Here is a 23,066-nt window from a genome sequence, read left to right on the forward strand (position 1 = left end):
CTAAGTGTGAAGTCGATTACACAACACTAATTGTCACAAAATGACCACTTCCTCGTGCCACACGTAAATTGTTTTGTTTTTTTTTTGTGTGGCTCTGTTATGTTTAACAACAAGACTCAAGTGACCACTTAACCAATGACCTAGGATGGTGAACACTTTGTCCAAATATGGATACTAAGACATGTACACAACATGGTTAATGCGCCTAAACGTTCCTTAAGCTTAAGTCCACGTGTCTGAAATCTTGACGCACAAAATCACAACGATTTAAACCTGTGTAAAATGTATTTTTATTATAAAACTTCAAGTTTCAAATCCGTTTTAACTCAACAAACTTACTCCAGTATGGAATAATAACTAGATCACTTAAAACCACATCTGTATTCCGTTAAAATTCACCATTGACTATTAACAGGACAGTCCATATTTAGACAAGGGTCTGACCTAACATTTCACCTCAAAACTCACATTTAGGGGTTTCCTTTATCAATTTAGCCCAAAGAAAGGTAAATTGACAACTAGTGTACCTCGGCTTAAAATATGTTCAACAAACAATGTTTTAAACGCGTTAACATCAAGTCAAATATTTCCAGCTAATCTATTATAATTTTTGAATAAGTGTTTGATAAAATTTGTAGGCTCAAGTCCGCGTGAAACGAAAATTAAGATACCAAGTCACATAATCGATGTTTTGTCGCAAATTATTTGGTTATCATAACTGTTACATAAACAAAGTATCACTTGAAGTTATGATATGTTTGAGATGTTCAGGTGTTATAAACTGATAGTTAAATACGATACTTTGTAAAATAGAGTAGAGTATTTCAATGCAAAGAAATACAGTCCAACCCCGATGGCTCAAACTCCCAGGAACCGGCGAAAATACCTCGAGCTTCGAAAAAAAATCGAGTCAAGCGGGATTGTTTACCTTCAGTATAAATAACCCGGTTCTTTACATCTAATTCGAGCCAACGAAGTCTTCGAGCCAAGCGAGTTCGAGTCAACGGGGTTCGACTGTAGCTCATAATACAGCATAAAAATTTTAAATTGCCCATATCGATGCATAAATGTGTGAAATAGCACATATTGATGCAAACAAGTGTAAATTAGCACATATTTATGTAAATCTTTTTTTATGAAAAAAGTCGATTAACAAATAATCCAATACGTACATGAACTTTTAAAGCTAGAAAATAAAACTCGGACAAGTTATTAAAACAATATAGCTTGTTTGTGCGGTTTATTATGTAGTAAAAGCGATTTTAAAATGACAAAAAATTGCCTTCAAAATAATTTATATAGCTTGATGAATCATGAAAACCGATATTTCGAAATACTAAAAACAAGCGACCTATAACGCAAGCGAGTTAAAGATTTCAAAATAGGTCAGCGGGTAAGATTAAAGATTGTTTACATTTCAATACACATAATCGGCATTTTGCTCTGCCCCATTATGGGATTGGGGTTTGGGCACTTGCGACTTTAATGGTACAAGAATGTGTTTATCTGCGTCCTGGGTAAGTCCTGGTTTATGGACATTGCGGCGTTCCTTAAAGTGTAGTTTACATCTATCTCATCATGTTTATTTCATAATGTGACGTTCCTTTTCGTGGGATGAATGCGAAAAGGTTCTAAGTGACAATAAATAAAGAAGCAGATAGAACCTTTTCGCTTTCACCCCTCGAATTGTACTTCACCTCTCGAATTGTACTTCACCTGTTTTATAATTCGTAAACAATAACTCTGTCTGAATCCAATGCTCCATGCACAATATGCATTCTTACTTTCTTACTTTTGTTAAACAGGACTATCTGGTCTTTAAATATTTCATTAACTTGAATGTACTTAAATACTCAATTTGAGCCTCTGAATTGTATTGTCTTTATCAGTTACCTCAATTTCTTTATATCGTGCATGCATTTGAGTAAAGAACTGTGTTGTTTGTGTGGTTCTTGTGGGTGTTGTTGATATCATTGTTGTTGTCGTTGTTGTTGCTGTTATTGTTGTATATATCATAATCATTTAATGGGCTTAATTGAAGCCGAAAAGTAACTTCAACTTCCATATGTTGAATGTACATATAATATAGTAAAAAATACAGTATTAAAAACAGTATTACATATGGGTCGGTATGGTAAACAAGTTTATGATCATTATTGTTTTTAAGCTAAAAACAATATTAATATATGGGTGTTCAAGTACATGTTTAATTACATCTTTGAAGACAACAAAATCCGTTGTATCTTTTGTGTTGATAAGGAATTAAACGGTGCGTTAATTTTAATATCTCAGCTGCATGAAACACTGATAAAAATTGAAATTGAATAAGCATTTTAGATAATGCTGCATATTGGCATATTACACTAAGAAACAAAAGGTTAAATGCTCTTGCCAATAATTTTGCATAGATGATATGGTTACAGTAAGAATGTTCATATCGTGTTGTAAGCTGATGTTTTATATTTCCAACGCTAACGTTATTTACTGATAAGCCATACAGTTGAACCCCGTTAGCTCAAACTCGCTTGGCTCGAAATCCAAGTTGGCTCGAACTAGATGTAAAGAACTCATCTATTTTAACGCTTGGCTCGATTTTCCCGAGACTCGAGGTATTTTAGCCGGTCCCTGGGAGTTCGAGCCATCGGGATTCGACTGTAATTGATGATTCTCCCATAACATTACTTCATAATTTTGCGATGAAATTATAAAAGTCATTATTAAACGCACTAAACTAGAACGTTTTGTTTAAATATACATCAGTATATGTCTTCGTTAAAAAATAGTCAAAAACATCTAGCCTATCGACCAAGTTTGAAAGAAAAAATAAATGTGCTATACATTTATAACCAATTCTCATTTTGACGAGTTCACTACAATGCAGATGTGTTATTTGAATGTAGTTTATAAAAAAGATCATAAAAGCTTCTAATTTCTAAAATAATTATGGAGATGTTATTATCATAACCACATATTTATTAATAAAAACAACCGAAAATAACAATAAAAATGTCTTGGTTTATGAAATGTATACATTCTTATTTAGACATAGCAATTAGCCGCCGTATTATAAACAATGGTATGAATGATCCATTGTGTAGCTAGATGAATAAGGAAACATCGTCCTTTTATACGTATTATATATTTCGAAACGAACGAATACTTGAGCGCTGAAAAGACCTTAGGCATCCAATTAACGTATAATAATAGAGCAATTGTTTAACTAGACATCGTTTCATGTATGCAAAGTTTGTTTTATGAGCTAAATTTTTTATATGATCTGCACTTGAATGAGTAACGAGATGTTACGATAATTTTGAACCAATTTTGAAGCAATAAAGAGTGTTGTGTCATTGTCATATAACAATATTTATGATGGGCAAATGCCAGAACATACCAAAGAACTATTACATACAGACCATAAACTGTATTATTACATCATAAACAATGACAAACTATAGATGCACCTATATGAACATGTTCTCAATTTTTTTAAATGCTACGCACAGTCAAACCTGCTATTTCGGGGTAATTGAGACCTTGGAAAAGACTTCGAGATAGAAAGTGTTTAACTAGATCGAATAAAAACCGAAAGAAGTTCGACATAACCGAAAATTCGAGATAACGAGTTTCGACTGTAGATATTTTTCAGGAAATGTATAACAGTGCGGCAACTCGAGGCGAGACGAAGACCAACATGTGACATGTCTCAGTATTAATGTATAATTTCGAGTGTGAGTTTTGGGGCACTGTCAACACTGCGCCTATTGTCTAAGGTATATCCCATGTAATGAATTTCCGAATCGCACGCACGTTAATGATTTATCTTTTTACTCTTCTTGGATAAATTGGAGATTATTTATATGTTCTCAATATGTGTTTTATTGTAGGATGTCATATGTAGTTATTTACAACATGTAGATAAGTATAAGCTATGTATTTAAGTTTTGTCCTCAACAATGACCGGTCTGATTCAAATTATACGTTTGTTTTTACATGAGACATACGTGCAGTTTCACACGACCTTATTTAAAGACTTGGTACAATATTAACATTATAATTAATTACCACGACTGAAGACAATACTTAAAACTTTCTTTAAAGCATGATCTTCATGCAGATGAATTAATTGACCAGCTGACTAAGTATACTGCACAGCAGACAAAACTTACATTTATGCACAACCATAATGCACTTAAATTGAATATAAAAAAAAGAACACAATCAGTTAGCTATTAAAAAATAAGATACAGTAAAGCTGATTTATCATCACGAATGCACCCTGAAAGATCTTGAGAAAGGTTAACTTAAAACTTATTTGATCAAACAACAGCACGGATAATTCGTCATGCTGGCACATCACCAACCTTAATTTAAGGACAGTGCATAAATTCGTCAACGTTTTTTACCTCCGACAATGACAAATTGAAAGTAGCGAACCATTTATTGTCTTGTGCTTTTTTCTCAGCTCTTTTTCTGTTTTGTCAAACCAGACAAACAATGAAAATGTCACTTCTCATCGTCTTTACTATAACAACAATTATGTGCTTCAAAAAAGGGCCTCGCCGGCAGAGCGGAATGAATAATTTCCATATTGCTTATTATGTGACGTATTGGGAAAGGGCCGCAACTGATACTAGAAAATCTCCAATACTTTGTCATACGACTAGGTTACATTGCACTATTTTTGGTTTCTCTATTTTCGTTCATACTGTTTGATGTTTATTCTTGCAATCAAATACGACTTTATCATACCTGCGGAGTTATAGACGCAAATTAATTCATCTTAGACGGTTAAGCTCATCAGCAATCGATATGTTTAAGATTTTTTTATAATATAAACATTGAGCGAAAGACGTCTTGACTGCGACATAGCATGCCTTTTTTGTTGCAATTTTTGAGCATAATTAATTCATTAAGATGCATACCTTACTATATATCAAAACATAAAAGACACCATTCGTTGAAAGGGAGTGATTTTCCTTTCAAAGAAACGCTGCTGAGATTATAAATCGTTCGACACATGATGAGTTTTGACATTTAGGTGATTCATAATATAAAAATATACACGAACTAAAACTCATTTAGGTTTTAATTAAAATGAGTATTTGATACAAAGATTGAAAAGTTTTTGCCTGGTCTAAGTCAATTATGAACTGCTTTTAGTGGGAGCACTTCTTGATCAATAATGTACACAAACAAACAGTGTTATATTTACAATAAAAAATCTCAAAATTTAATAACGTACATACAAGTTAACAAATTATCACCCATAATATTATGTATATCAAATGCATATTACTAGTAATTGGATATAAGTAAGTTTGTATTAATTCTTATTGATGAATTGCATTTTATCAGTATTAAAATACTTCCATACTGCATAGCAATAGAAGTGTTATTTTTTCAACTCTGGTTTAGTCGCTTGCAATAAGTGTTTTTGCAGTTGTTTTAAAATTACTATTTTGTACATGTCGTATTACTAACTAGTAAGTTATATTGTCATTTGATGGTTTTCATGTGTACTGTTACTGTATAACAGTTTATAAATTTACTTTTATAATAACAGAAAAGCCGATTGCTAAACTTTGATAAGTCGTTTGCTTTAAATGTTGCAATTGTTTTAATTACTATTTGACAAATTATGTCATTTGTATACTGAGAAACACTCCATTCGTAACGAAGTAACTACTATGCCTATATCTGTACATATCAGATAGATGTATGCCTTAAAGGAAACATTAAAAATCCTTTAACGTTATATTTACTTATACAACAATTTTCTTAAAAGTTTAGTAGAAAAACTTATACTTAATGAAGCTTGCTAGACCCCCCCTCCCCCACCCACACACACACACATCAATTCAAAGCTAATGTAAGTTGAATGTGCATGGTTGAGTTATGAAGATAAAAGTAGAGATATTTTTAAGTAATGTATTACATTGATGTGATTTTTTAAATCAGATTACTTTGATGTCGAAAATAAAAATGTGTTTGTAATAATGATAATGTGTGGGATAGTTTTCAAAGTGTTGTCACCAATTCATATACATAATTCAGAAATGACAAATGGCTCCTGTGTTTTTACATAATACGTTCAATGTAAATTTCATTCCCAAATGAAAAAGAGGATATTTTCACCACTTTATAGACCCTTGTTACCCAAAGACGTTTAACATTATTTTGGTCTATATCATAAAATTGTTATTTATTCTGATGATATTCGAGTTGAGTACGTTTCTAAATGTATGTCAATGTTTCATCACCATGTTAAGATTTTCCAGGCCTTTTCCCATCTTTAGCTGAAAAGGCCCTTTAAATACATGTAAATGACAACGCATAAGATGTAGTGCGCTTATGGTGGTGGTGGTGGTGGTGGTGGTGGGGGAGGGGGGCAAAAAGGTTTTCTCTGCAGGTTTTTTCAATATCACTAAAAATCTTTACGCTTCCGTCGTTATAGTAATGGAAACTTTGATGGCTAATCTTTTGTACAGGAATCTAACAAAGCATCATTGTTCGCCAAATTATTATGGGTGATAAAATGTACACACACTTATTGACCCCGGTCCTGTCAAAACTGGAGAATTCGACTATCTCTGAAGTGCCAATTATCCCGTCTCCTTTCTTACCGGATATTACGTCATCACGCGCGATTTAATCGATTAATTGACCAACACAAATTTTCGTCTGCTTTTCGGCAATTTTGGAAGGAAATTATCACTATGCTAACAGACTCCTTTTCAAACCAAATTTTGCCAACTAGACCAGAAAATATTGTAGATCATATTCATATCACCTACGAACGAATGTGATAAACCATGTAATCTACATTTTGCCTAATACTTAGCATATTCCTATTAAGAAAATCAATGAGTTTTTCATCAGACCTAAACTAATCTGACAGACAGCTTAGGTATATACCTTTACACGCTGATAAGAGATTTTATTGCTTCAAAATTAGTGGTTTCGATGGGCAGATATATGATACCTTAAATTGACCATAAATTGTAAGGGTCGATGTTCGAATACAATGGTACTAATGATAGTACACCTGGTTCAGTTCAGAAAGTCATCGATGGGAACTAAGACAGTATCAGGTCTGCTGTTAAATATTTAAAACTTAAGGACCTGATCAAATAGAAAAAAATGCAGCTGACAGCGAAATGACGAAATATGAAATGTGAGTTGATAATAATTAAAGGTCGTAGACAAAGTGATGAGTTTCTTCTTTAAGATTATAACATGAGTTCCGGATGACTGGGATAACAATAATACGGCATTTGTGACCTGTAATTATCGTAATGAAAAACTTGGCCATTCAAGGGACATTAAATAATCGATACTCCTTAAGGGGTCGTTTATTTGACCTTTGCATGCATAGACCAAGTGATCGCTTCGACATTCCCACAACTATTTAGCTTTATGCAAATGTTGCTAAATTTAGGATTTAAACAGTCATTCCGAGTAGCCCTGAGTCTTCCAGCATGGCGAATCATGACAGTTATATACGAGTTGGCCTCTGGTTTTGCCGACGGCGAGATGATAAATGATTTACCGTAGTGGTGTATGTAGATTTGGTAGATTTGTCCTAATTGTGCAGTGTCCGTTAAAACGGTCGGCAGGAGGAGGTCAAGCTCCTATTGTTTTGTTATTTGGGAGAGGTTGATCTTTTGCATATTTATATCTGAATCAAACTTGTTCGAACCAGTTCGAGGTCAAGGTTGAGCTTAAAGCTACATGTATTCTCTTGAAATAAAAAAATAACCTTTCCCAGAACCTGTTGCCCATTATCCTAGGCAAGCTTAAGAGGTGTTTTGTGTGAGAGTGGGGACATATGATCGTGGGGATCAGAGAAATGGCTGTCATTTGCAGGTCAATGATTTATAATACTGAACAGAACAGAACTGAATATATGCTTTAATTAGACGTGTACCAACAAAGTTCATAGTCAATTAACATCAACCACATTTACAATATATGGGTATAATACTAGGAGGTACCATTTATTACGTCTAAAAAGCGTCACAACGTGTAAAACACGTCACATGTTTTCCTATTGCTCTTCAAGATGATTTGTATATTAATGTTGTTTCATATGTTATAGCTCATGGCTATGAATGTTGTAACATGGAATGCTGAATAAATGATATGTATGTCTGTATCACTATGTATGTATGTATATTAGTTATATTTGCACCCCATTGAAAATATTTTTTTCTGACATGATCAGATAGCCACAGTTTCATCTTCAATTACACGACGTGTTTTTTTTCTTGTGCGTATTTCAAACGTATTGGATTTTCAAATGAAGTGTGGTATTTTACAATAGTGTTATGTACTCAAGACGATGCTAATGGTCATGTTATTACCCAGCCTACTGGGAATATAGGTCGAGTGGTCAATTTGACAAAGGCCTATTGAAATAGGTTACATCACACTAACATGTGTTATCAGTGTTCACATAAATAGTTCACAGTGTGTTTATATATCCATAGAAATGAGACTTGTCAGATAAAATGCTTTCATAAAGTTTGAGAAAACTGTCAAAAACCATGAACATTATACATATGTCAATGAGTTCATAGCATTGTTAAGGATTAGGTAAATACTTTATAGAATTCGAAAAGTGCTTTACAGTTTCGAATGAGAAATAAATGACGGTACTTACATTTTCTGTCGTTAGGTCTCTCTGTTGAATTGATGTGTGAATACTCTTTATGAAAGAGAAACTTTCCCGATCTCACAAGTGCATCAACTGAAAATAGACAAAAACAACATACATGAATAACAGATGACGAAAAACTAAATGCTTTGTTCAAAAGAGAGTTCGCCCAAAGCTGATATATAAAACGCTTTAATGTATTAAGATATGAGTCGCAATAACATATACAGCGAGATGAAATCGTATCGAATGGTATACAGTGCTTAAGTCTTAAAAGGATAAAATAACATACGTTTAAATTTCCAAACTGTATATCCCTATAAACTAAGAATGTCATGTATATATCCGTGTGTGAATGTCCGAATGTGTGTGTATATCCGTGTGTGTATATCCGTGTGTGTATATCCGAATGTGTGTGTATATCCGAGTGTGTACTCAGTTAAACTTAATAGCTCAACAACCAGGACAAAACTCAGACTTTGTGTTCGCCCGTAATCTTTGTTATCACAATGTAGGCGAAATATTAAAAGTAAACAGACGCGTGGATAATTGATAGATATTCAAAACTTGTAGAGTCAGGATAAGTATTGTTTAAAATACCGAGCATTCTTATGAAGGCATAGCAACTTGATATGCGTTTTTTTTTCAAACAAACAGACCGTTTCGCATGACTGCTATTTATGTTAAACCAAAAACACACCTCACCGGAGTGTAAAATTTATCATCTAATCACTAAATGCGTCAGTGAGAGTCAAGCGTAATCAACCATTAAGTTTTACATACAATCCTTGATAACGCATGTAGGATGTATATCAAGTTTCTATGTATCTAATAACAACCCACGCTACATTCTGAACAAGACATATCAATAAAACTTCATCCGCTGAACATTCCAATTATCAATGTCATAAAAATGTTTTTAACATCAAATCAAAATTCAATAAACATAATTGAACACGACTAGAAAACAACATTTTTAAAAACACGAAAGAACTAAACTTTGTAAAATACAGCAAAAACATGGTTTCATAAATATGTAAAACTGCAATTGCCTTACCAAGATAAAGTTCCGACTAATTATTGACACCGTGTATAATGTTACTAGTTACTCCATTCTACAGTAACGACATAGCTTAACAAAGCATGTTTCCCAACTGCACATTAAGTTCTTTATAGATGTATTAAATTCCGACACAGAATTTACTCATGTGAACAGCCCCACGTGTATAACAGTACAAACAACACAGCTTCAAATCCACAACAATTACCCACGGGAGCGTGAGATCAGATACAAAGCTGCCAGGGAGATCTAGGGGAAACAAGGGCCCCTGGGGTTCGATGCTTAGAAAAAGGGGAACATTACCCCAGGTGCGGAATTCTAGTGATAAAACATGCCATTCATAAGTTGAAGGCAAAAAGCCGCTATCTAAAAATTTATCTAATGCCATTTACAGCCTTATCGCATTCTAACGTTAGTACATGGCATAGTAGAAAAATTAGCAGCGAGTAATTGCGATAATTGCTACTATTTGCATTTATCATTAATTATCGACATTTATCTACACAAAATCCTTTTAATCAGTGACATGTAAGTGTCATACTTTTATGACATACATACACTAGACTCATAAAAACCTCAAATGTAACAAAAACAACAACAAAAACAACAACTTTTAGTGCATTCAAGCAATTGCCTATAGCATACAGACATTCTTAAGGCAAATATGTCAATCTTAGCAAGAAAAATATTCGTCAATTACGAATTAGCGAACTAAAATATATTTGTCATTACATGCGACGTTTATATTCAAGTATTCGATGTGTACATGATAGATTTGAGTATTTTGTAATGTTCTGAATGTTAAGTCCAGTTTTTTAACAAGAAACAATGTGCCATAATTGTTTGTACCTTTCGTGTGATTATAGACACATATTTTGCTTACATTCCCTTGTAATAAATCATCTCTAGGCTTAATTTCCAGCGTTTGACCAAATATATACAAAAAATTCAATCTAAAAAGTAAATGACGAGAAAAGATAGCTGTTCATTCAAAGCTTTATGGTCTGAACCGTTCTAGAATATTAAAACATTTCCATAGCCATAAATTGTTGTCAAATTGTCACGAATTCATCAAAAGCCTTTTTTTACATACAATTCATCAAGACTTGACATTACAAACACAATTTCGCAAGACTTTGAATAACAAAACATGCAAATTTATGTTTCACATGATGGTAATCTACAAAACGTAAGCTCTGTATAAGAAAGTATAACATTGATTCAAATCTCTTCCTTGTCCTGAAGTTAGTTCCATGTTAAAAAAAATCCCTTAATCCTCCAAGTTGTATTGATATACATTTATATAGTATACCGTAATTTATAGCTTATCCAAGTAAAACGGACAACTTTATAGCGTATTTTTAAAGCTTAATACGGCATGTTGTAATTTATAACATTTTCATACAGCTTTTAATACGACCAGAATTCCACTTCAATAAGTAATGTAATTAAGAAATAATCAATTTAAAACATTAAATTTGTGAAGATTTAGGTTGGAAATGTACACGATTTACTGTTTGATTATTAATTTCACTAATATTCTTACCTAAATCACTAAACACTAAACTGGTTTAACTAAAATAAATAAATAATCTCTTTATACTTGTGTCCTCATGAAGTAATATTGAGCTTTCACATGCATTTAATGTTAACTGTGCCAGATATAATAAAATAATATTGAGTTCAGTTCAATGAGTAAGGGCAACTAACATTGAAAGTGTAATCTTATCACTATGGCGGACATGTGGCCAAAAACTGACCATTATCACAATGAACCCTGTTTCAACATATTGGTAAATAACCAGTCAAAGAAATGGACAGTACTGTAACCCCCCCCCCCCCCCTTAAGTCTTACCATCTTGAGTGATTACTATAATAAATATCGTATACGGCCCATCGAATATCTCCTGTAAGCAATCGTATATAATATCTCATTTCATTTGTTATTAGGGGGAAAGAGACTGAGATTTTGAACACAGCATTATAAAAAGTTTAGGACGTTCACTCGAACATGCCATGCCGCAAGGCAATTATATAAAAACAGATTTATCGGATTTCAAACTTTATTTTGTAATTGGAGAATCAGGTATGTAAGAAATAAAATAGGTTCGCTGACCTTTCGATTTAAAGACTACATAATCAAAGCATATCCCACACAAACATCACTCAACAAACCTGTAAGTATGCTGTAAGTATGCTATAGAGCTACCCCTAACCCAACGCCAAGCCGACCCGCCTTTATACATTATCATTAAAGAGTACCCCACACAAACATCACTCAACAGACCGGTAAGTATGCTATAGAGCCTACCCCCCCCCCCCCCACACACACACACACCTCACACACACACACACCACACACGCACACACACCACACACGCAGCCTCATCCCACCCTCCTTTATATAACGTCATAAAAGCATACCACACACACAAACACCACTCAACTGACTGTAAGTATGCTACAGAGCTATATCCCCCCCTAAAACCCCCCACAAAAACCCCACAGCCCCAACCCACCCTCCTTTATACAATATCATCAAAGCATACCCCACAAAAACACCACTTACCAACACCAACTATACCTATCGAGCTATTCCCCTCCCCTCTATCCCCCGGGGTACAACTCTTTGCCAAAAAACATACAACGGACCGAAACTACTATAACTTTATATGTATATAAATATATATACAAAACATCAAAACAAAACTTTAGTGACATTTATTTAATGCACGGGTCAGTGGCAGTTCAGATGTCATCTTAATATGAGATATGGTGTACACCACACAGAGGCAATCATGTTGTACATAATTTAATGATCGTATAGGTCAACTTTGTGAAGGAAATATGCAACTACGATTAGTTATATAATACCTTGACCCTGCATGTAGTTGTGATTATATGTGAAACTAAAGTTGTTAAGTTTCAGAAAATATGAAACGTGAAGAAACAGCTTCTTTGATGAAAGTTATAGACACTAACTTACATTTACGACAATGAATTTAGTAGTAATATTATACATACATGCAGTTCAGTGTATAAAAGGGCATGCGCGTTGATCGCCTACCCTGTTCAATGGTCAAATACCCACGTGTGACCTTAACTACAACCTAAGCATGATGCAACCAGTCTTGAATAAAGGAATATTTTGAATTAAAAGAGTCTGTCTTTATCTTTATAGGGACTTTTTCAAAGATACATATATAGAACTTATATATACTAGTCCATGATATGAAATACAAAATCAACCACTCACAAACCCTAGCTATTAGACGCCCTGTTGCAATTTGACATCTGATACGAGTTCCAAACCACATTCTCACATGTTGATTCTTTCTGACGAAACTGTACACACAACTTACGTATGATTTAATCAAGTAATAGTTTATACGATAGGTATTATGTACCAAACACATCTACGACTTACAAACAACTTATTGCATCTTAATAAAGCGACTTTAAATTAATTGCTAGATTTTCATCCCCACCCGCCCCCTCTTTTTCCGCCGCCCCTTAAATTCTATTGAACACATACATATTCAACGGTGAAACAGTTATCTAAGAAAAGTAATAAAATAGAATGTCACCCCCACCCAATCCCATTAGAAAAATGTATGGAAATCTAGTAATTAATTTATATTGCTTAAGACATATGAATTTGGGGGGATATGAGTTCGGGACTCGAAGACTAAACTGTGTTCTTCTATCAGGGAGTGGGGGATAAAGGATATTCTGATGAAGTAATAATAATAATAATAATAATAATAATAATAATAATAATAATAATAATAATGATATTTATATTGTGGCCTTAAGGTGTTTTTATTTAACGAGGAGCACCAAACCCATACCACCCATAAACAACTCATTGATTATTCGAACCTGAGCACAGATGCCCTTATGAAATTGGGCGTAACTAGTTTCTGGTAACACGGACACCTACACAATAATCAATATACATATACCAACACTTTTGATAAGATAACGAATTCAATTTCAATATGTATGTTGAATATTCAATCTTTAGATTAAACAAAACCCTCATTTTCCTTTCGACTTCAGACTTCATTCTAAACCTTTTAAAAATATCGACGTGCACTTTTGTAATTTAACAAAACCGCTATCAAATGTACAATAAGAGAAACTCACGGATAATAATGGAATTATATACATTGAAAATGATCTCTCAATTATGATATTGTCAATGATGATATAACAAAGCTTTCATACATATTTCAATAACGACAAATCGGAAAGTTATTAATTGATAAAACATGGCCCGCATGTTACTTCAATCATTCATATTCTGAACATTTCATTTCATGGTATTAAGAGTGAACTTGTAAAAATATGTAGGGTTTAAATGTCAAACAGTAAAACATGCTTAAATAAGAATTTCAAATGCATTATTCGATTAATTTCAGATCTATGACATTCTCCTGACTTTAATTTATTGAAAGTGAACAAAACAAAAAATCTAAATTAAAGTGATAAAACGTCTCAAACCTGATTTAATCCGAAATTGCAACACAAATAGTCCGAAGCTAAATAAAAATCAAAATGGCGAATGTTATTGCATACCTGTACCGTATACGAAAGTATATCTTCGCTTCGTTGGTTTAAAGGCGACTTAAGCGGTCTACGTCCTGTATACGCTTTTCAAACAGCTTACACAAACATGAAGCGTATATTTGCAAAATTTAACCTAAGTACACCATTTTCAACACTTAAACGTATTGTATAACTCAGATTATCCTTAGGAATATTCTGATCTTTGAATTCGTTTTGAAAGACTTTTAAAGTCTCTTTTCATGTCAAACAAATTCGTATATGAAGCGATCTATTAAGCTTTAACACAGACACAATGGTTTATTTTGTAACAAATATAAAGCATCTTTGAACATTCTTTTCAATGATTTTAAAATAAATAACAACAATAATCCTTTATTTTCTTAAATCCATGTTAGAATAAACGCTATATTGAAATAACAGTACTATGACATTGTCTGAAGCACAGGTTCAAATTAATGTTTTATTGAAATTACAATACTTAACTTAAAACTTAAACGGACCCTTGTGCCAAGTTTCAAAATACTGTTAACGATATAGATCAACTTTCAAAATATCTTGCATAATTATTTCATGTTTGGCCGCCTTAAAACAATGAAAAAAGAAATTTGAGTGCATAATCAAACAATTACACGAGTGATTGCCGGTCTGTCTGAGGTACAAATCAACAAATCGTTGACATAATTCAAGAAAATTAATCTTCCTTCATTGAAATTCGAACATGATTTATATATAATATATATTTATACTTATTTCTTCGTAAGAATAAGTGTGTGGGTGTGGGTGGGTGAGGGGTGGGAGGAAGATCTTTCCCACGATTATATGATCTTTTTCTTTTTACAAGTGCTTCTTCAAATACAGGTAGAAAGCTTTAAAAAAATAAACATTAAGATGGTAAAACTTTAAGTAAGTAAGTAAGTAATATAATCGTTTATCAAAGACTGTAAAAAAGTCTTCAATATGCCATATGTATCATAGTTTAATTATGTCTTTAAATAAATGCTGTGAACGTTAAATGATTTGAACTGATTCCCGCTTCCAGTGCACGTTCGGAACACCTAGGCAATTTACTACGTCATCGTACGGTGCATTCCCGATAATCACGAGAGTTCGCGATTGGTCGAACATAGCATGAGGGTTTGTTGTGAATTATGGCGGTAGAAGTTATAAGTACAACGGATGTAACGTTTTCAATAGGGGAGTATATAGACATATTCAGGTACGTCTTGGCTTAGAACTTTTGGGCTCCTCCCACAACGACAAATGCTTAAAATCGAAACTAGGAATGAAAATAATGCATAGACACTTTTACCGGGTGCTTTATCTTATAAGTTCACTTAATTGTTACGTTAAATATGCTTGAAAATGGTTCATACATGATTTTATTATTAAAAACTTTCTTACGGGAGTGGACACCATAAATGTATGCGTTGGAATAGATGACTGGCAGATTGTGTTCAGAGATGTGATTGACCGACTGAAGCCATTTCTGCAAGGGGTTTCGGGGTCGTTAAAGACCCCCTAATGGGGATTAAAGGGGTAACCCCTTTTGAACTTGAAATGGATGACTGGCAATGCGTATTCAGGGATGTGATATCATTGACCGGCTGAATCTATTTCTGCGAGGGGTTTCGGGGTCGTTAAAGGCCCCAAATGGGGATTAAAGGGGGCAACACCCTTTGAATTTGAAATGGATGACTGGCAATTGGTTTAAAGGGATGTAATATCATTGACCGGCTGAATCTATTTCTGGGAGGGGTATGGGTGTCCAGTGGGGGTTAAAGCGGGAAACGCCCCCTTCGCAAAAGCAAAACTGCCTTCACGAAGCCCTTTAAAGGACGCTACTGGCTTCCATTTGAGGAAAAACTTGAGAGTCAATACTAACAAAAAAATGAAGTAGCAACCATAAATGTACGCGTTGAAATGGATGACTGGCAATTTGGATTAAATGACTGAAATTTGATTCGTTGCATTGAACCTAACGCAATAAGAAAATCTGTGTATAATATCCGGTACCGGTTTGATCTTGGCTTTTGTGTGATTTTGTGAAACCACGAATAAAAATAAAATTCTTTGTTAGCAGTTTTTCCCTAAACCGACCCCTGTTGAAAAGCATGTGCATTATTGAATATCACCCAGACGCTGGTGATACATTAGCCGATGTTTATTGCATTAAGAATGTTCGTTAACCAAAATCACATGATTCATGGCAATAGGCGGTGCATTACATATGAGCAGTATTCTTGCCCAGGGCGAGTTGTTAGGCTGTGTATATATTAGGGCAAGAATATAACATGTTGTTTTTGGAACGATAAATACGGCAATAGGCGAACGTGTGTGTGTGTGTGTGTGGTGGTGGGGGGGGGGGGGGGTGTCGGGGGGAGGAGGGAAGGGGGGGTCATGCATACCAAATATTAAGTTTTAAGTAAAACATAATTAATATATGGGCTTAAATATTGTGTAATACGAACTAAAATTAACCCCTTTGTTCTTGTTTAAAGTTCCGATACCATTTTAAATTTGATTTTTCATTTCTTTTCTTTTCTTTATTGTTTTTATTTATTTACTTTTATGAGGGGGGGGGGGGGGTAGGGCCTTTCCTTTCCCAGACTTTTTACACTGCTGACCAATACAAACAAATATTTTCTTTTGGCCTTGAATACATCTTTTGTTTTTTGTTGCTACGAAAAAAACGCGTAGGATGGGAATGTACAAGATTGAATAGAAAATAATATATTAATATTGATGTCTACAGCTTTTGATCTCTTTCAAATGCGTTCGTATATTAAAAAGAATTATGGCAGGTATCGTAAATGCATGTTAAATTCTTAAATCAAGCCTTTAATGCACTTTAAACCAGATAAGGCAGTGAGATGGTTGAAAAACCACTTAAGTGAATGCATTGCCTATTTCTATGGAAGCGTATAACGTATGTATCACTGATGATGTGATCGTGTAGTATGGAAGCGTATAACGTATGTATCACCGATGATGTGATCGTGTAGTATGGAAGCGTATAGCGTATGTATCACCGATGATGTGATCGTGTAGTATGGAAGCGTATAACGTATGTATCACCGATAATGTGATCGTGTAGTATGGAAGCGTATAACGTATGTATCACCGATGATGTGATCATGTAGTATGGAAGCGTATCACGTATGTATGTATCACCGATGATGTGGTCATGTAGTATGGAAGCGTATAACGTATGTATCACTGATGATATGATCATGTAGTATGGAAGCGTATAACGTATGTATCACTGATTATATGATCATGTAGTATGGAAGCGTATAACGTATGTATCACTGATGATATGATAATGTAGTATGGAAGCGTATAACGTATGTATCACTGATGGTATGATCATGTAGTATGGAAGCGTATAATGTATGTATCACCGACGATGTGATCATGTAGTATGGAAGCGTATAACGTATTCGTGTCGAAATGACGAGTTATATCACTAGTTCTTCAAGCTTCCTTTAAAGATATGCTTTTAATTGATTACACAGTTATGCATATCAAGAGTCATTTCAGTTTTTGATCACTTTCTGTTTTTCAACTGATCGTGAAATTATGTATTTTGCAATATTTAAGGGCTTTAAATCTTATTTGGTGTTGTTGTTTTTTTGTTGAAGGTGTTTGTTTATAATTCCTTTCTCCACTAATTAAACCCTATCAAACGACATCAACTAATAGGTGTTGCTAGGCACCCATATATCACATAATTGTTCATTAAATACGCTGAGTATATAAAGTATTTACTCAAAAGGATCGGTGCGCAAACGTCTAAATAAACATAGGTTTGGCAAGAAAAGAATGAAAAGTACATTTTGCGGTTTCGCAGTACAATTGGGGATTCTTTGCGAAAATGACGCAATTTGAAGCGAATTTTATCATGCACGGTTGTAAATTTAGCCGGAACAAATTTTGTGACACATCTTAAAATGCATGTAGACGTGAAAACGATTGAATTGTTTTGCACACATCAAATCGTTATTGCATGTTATATTACGATAACAAAAATATGACAAGACATCCGTGAAATTTTTACGACAGCGCTAAAGGCAATTACAAGAAGTGTTTGCTTCTTTCTCGAGTGTGATGTTGTTGTCATCCCGTTCTTGAAACTAAACTACAAAGGCTGAAATGAAGCCGGCTTGAACACATTCCGTAACCATAACTTATTCCATCAAGGGCGATGAAGTAGACATGCCCTCGGCTGGGTTCCAAACAATGACATCTTTGACTTGACAAAGGAACTCTTTAATGTAGACGTTTAAAGGCCTAGTTTAAGCCTTCTATAAGTGACCGCCACCCAAAAAAACAAAAACCAACAACAAAAAACGTGTATTAGTACACTACCTCTGTTAATTGATCTTAATCGTATTGGCTTATCAGATCTCCAATCTGAGTATCCTGCTGTGCAGTTTCCGATGTGTTATCATAGAAATGGACCCTTAATGGCCCTGAGCCAATAAATCAATACACAGGAAATTGGCCCCAACTGTGACACCAGGTCGATTAGCAGGAGATGCACAGCAGGGGATTATCATGCCAAATATTCCTTAAACTAGGCCTTGAAAGTGACAGTTTCAGCGGAGGGGGGGGGGGGGGGGGGGGGTGAATTTGTGTAATTAGTTATGTACATGGCAATGTACAAGTATAAACCAATACGATCAAAATCATCATCTCTAACTGATATTGCCAGCTATAATTTAGTCCTTGGGACGTTTTGCTTGAATGACATTTTGATATTAAGGAAGTGTTTTTAATTTAATATCGAAATACGGATGTGATTTTCTTACGCAAACACCCAAATTCATACACAGTGAATTCCTTGACGTGAGATCACTGCCAAAACCTTCCGAAAATAGCTGGATTTTTGCTATACTATTTTCATGTTCATGTTCATGTTCATGTCATGTTATTTTCATCTCTCATTGACATGTTTTGTTTATTTGAATATTTAAGTTGTTAATGTTTCATATGTAAAGGTTAAAATACATTAGAAATTCGTTACCGCTGCGTGTTGTTAGGTTAACGCCACGAGACGTTTTGACTAAAACTGGACCGTTTTACACCGACGTTATGACTAATATAGACAACCATTTTTTAAACTGCTTATTTGCATCTTAGACTAACCCCATTGAAAACGTTCTGTGGACCTGAGCTTGAAGCATTATTTCACAAAAAAATGTTTTGCAGAAGGTTTGCTGTCCAACAGACCACAGACATTTCCGATGTCAATTTATTAATGAATGTCATGAATATAAATTGTGGCTATAACCTACGTATATGTGTTATAATTTATAACGTCGAACAGCAAAACCATGACCGGAGTTGTTTTGGCCAATGAAACAATATCCTCATAAACTCTGTTTGCATCGGGAGATTATGACGCGACTAAAACAGTTCATACATATATAAGGTCATGCATCGCTCCTTTTCAGCTGCGTCATGGGTATATTTCAATAAATCAATAACATGAACTTATAAATTTGCACCCACCGTGAAATGAATATACAGATTATTTTTATTCTTCTTCAAATTTTCGCTCTAGCGCATTTAATCATAAAACATAATTCCATCTATGTAAAGAAACGCATCATGGATAGGCGTTGATTCAGAATCCATAAACGCTGTGATTGAAAACAGATTTATGATCAAACGAATATGCTACGATAACCACCATTTCTTTATAGCTTATGACTCAAATAAAAAAAACAGGCGTGAACATTATTAAACGAAAATATATTCTTACATTATAACATATAAAGGGCCGACTGTTCAGAACTTTGTTAATGTTAACAACTTTGTTAACATCATCGTTGTTAACTTATATATATTTACTGCTTTGGAAAGTTTATTTGATACACCAGTGATCTGCAGTATGAGACAACTATTACAGCTGTCCTTTTTCATTTTAATATACAAGTATTTGCACATCATTAAATATACTTCACGTTGTCAGTGATTCAGCTAGGACTAAATAGCAGGATGGGGCACCCCACTGCCCTTTTCAAGCACAAGATGCCCCTTTCTCAGGGCAATGTGTAAGCTTATTTATTCTTGCCCATTCGTCGAATGCTCCGTTAAGATTGTTAGTCATTTCAGGTTTTTTGGAGCAAAGTCCACAGACAGAATGAAACCCTGGTTAGAGCTACACTGGTTCTTTAACGTGCACCAGTGTATAGCACTGTCACACGGTACACCCATTTAACGTCCCTCTCAGAAGACGATTAGTATTATTTACTGTTGCGACGGGGAGTCGAACCTGCGACCCCTGGATTGACAGTCAAGTGTGTTATCACTAGGCCAATTTCTCACCTAGTAAATATAGGTTAAATGATATAACTTGCTTTTTGACTGGATAACAGTGAAATTATCCCTGTGAAAAGCGTCCAAAGTCCACATTTACTAGATTACATGCATGCTATCTTCAGATTTGAAACAGCTTATTTTCCTTTTAGATGACAAACCAGGTGTCCACGAAGTATGATTAATTACTGACGCTAACTTAAAAACTTGAAGTACGTACACTACTATATACGTCCCAGATAAAAAACAGAATACATGTAGCGGCTATGTCCTAAATACCTCATGATCCAAGTTAGATAGATACCACACGACAGGTAGCCAAAATGTTGCTTTTCCCCCTGTCATTTTGTTTAATTAACTAGGCGTCTTTGTCTGATGTCCATGGCGTGTGTATTTTCTTTTTGTTTCTTGTTAAAACATAATGTCAACTTGACTAAAACTTGTTACTTATCTGCTACATCTATATCAATTGGAGTCACTGATTGACCTCTTGTTTTTATCATCGCATAACCTCATGATCATATCCGCATTAATGCAGGATCACAGGATAACGCAATTTGAAAGATATTGCAAAATGCAATGCTTGTCAATCTTTATGTCAAGATGATCGTCGTTAACACTGAAATTATTATCATCGCCGTTGTTGTAATAGTACTAAGACCATCAACTCAATACTATCATCAGCCATTGTTAGTATACTTAATTGATCATCATCATCATCATCATCATCATCATCGTCGTCGTCGTCAACAACCCCATCACCATCATCATTATCATCATCGTCAACAACCTCATTATCCTCATCATCACCATCACCATCATCCAAAAGCAAGACGAATAAATATGGTTCATAACAACTTTATTATAAAGAAACTGGCGTACATTTACCATAAAATACCATTAAAACTATTAGCTAAGTACATTTCTCTTTTAAGATACATGAAATAAGACAAAAATCACGATCACTATTTGTGATGGTCAATAATTATATACATTTGACAAAAAAATAACAAGAAACAAAAAATGTTTATGGTCAATATAAAGACTTCTATAAAATCACAAAATGCATTTGAAATGACTGGCTTAAATGATTATACATGTATACTGACTGGAAATCAATCAATAATTTATATACATGAAATGAGTATGAATTTGTATTATAAGCTATCACAAAAGTTGATATGACTTGCATAGAACAGAAATCAAAAATGAAATGCTTGTATTTAAAGTGTTAAAAGCGTGAAAATCACAATGTTATAAAGCCTTTGTTAGGGAATGTTTAATTGAATGTCTATTGCCTAAACTAGATTGTACAAGGGTTTTGTCATGCGTTATAAAGGGCAGGGTGCTGCAGAAGAGGGGCCGGGTGCTACGGGGTGCAAGGGCCCAATGTTTCAGGCATTAAAGAGATTAAATAATATGAATTTGACAGAAAACGTTTGGAAATGGGTTAAATGGAAGCAATATATGGTATCGATTACCCAATATGTTAAGTTTGAATGTATTATTTATCACATTTGAAGTTGTTATCAAAACAAAACAAAACATTCAGAGTTTTTCATTAGATAAAGGCACAATGGTACCCATAACTGGTCCCCATAACGGCAGAAGGGTGTTACCAAAATGACCCCTACACCCCCTTCTGATATATTTTTACCTTAAACCCTAAAATACACTGCTTGATAAATGCAATTGTTACATTTGTTTGGGATGGTATTCAATATAGGTCACACTCAGATCTTAGAATGATGTAGCTAATCGGATTACTTGCTATAAATGACTTGACCAATAGAGTAAATTAAGTCAATGACCATAAGCTTAACTTAATTTACATACTGAATACCACCTCTGACCCTATTGTATGTGTATAGTATTTTCAAAATTATATTTACGTGAGTCGATAAAAAGTAAATGCTAATATGATATGGTAATCAAGACACATTGTGAACTAGCTTTCAAGTATCAAATAACGTCAAACAGGACATACATATTAACAAAAGTCCATTTTTCCCAAACTTTTAAATGACGTTAATAAGCGTTAGACATAAATGAATTTCAGAAGCGCACAAATCTAAATGCGGTGAGTATGATTTTATTTTTAAGCAATGAACACAATGTTAGCAAAGCCTGTAAAAATACAGTTTTTATTATAAAAAGCACCACAGTTTATTCATTTTAAATCATTTAAAATATGCAAATTAGCTAGTTTTAAATGCTGTGATAAATGCTTGAAATATTAATGCCACTTTGTCTCCTTAAAAGTCACCTAAGTGCATCTTTCTATTTCTATTATTTGATGTAGTTATTCATGAGCTGTATTAAATACATTTTGTATGGAAACAAGTATTGAAAACACGAGTATGATTATTACAAATACAAATGATTTGTTCAAGTTAGCTCGCAACATTTAATGCTGAACATGTAGATGGGTTTTTTGAGATGGGTGCACGT

At 34.1% G+C, this 23,066-nt stretch overlaps 1 protein-coding gene across 1 annotated transcript in view; it reads right to left on the bottom strand.

Annotated features, from left to right (window-relative positions):
- The window catches only part of LOC128240495 (innexin-7-like), a 58,653-nt gene that overhangs the window by 24,892 nt on the left and 10,695 nt on the right, over positions 1–23,066 (bottom strand). The window contains exon 2 of the mRNA XM_052957146.1: positions 8,666–8,752. Within this exon, the coding sequence (XP_052813106.1) occupies positions 8,666–8,667 (2 nt within the window). The 5' untranslated portion in view covers positions 8,668–8,752. The remainder of the gene's footprint in view (positions 1–8,665; positions 8,753–23,066) is intronic.

This window comes from Mya arenaria, chromosome 7, assembly GCF_026914265.1.
Source record: "Mya arenaria isolate MELC-2E11 chromosome 7, ASM2691426v1".
Taxonomy (NCBI): domain Eukaryota; kingdom Metazoa; phylum Mollusca; class Bivalvia; order Myida; family Myidae; genus Mya; species Mya arenaria.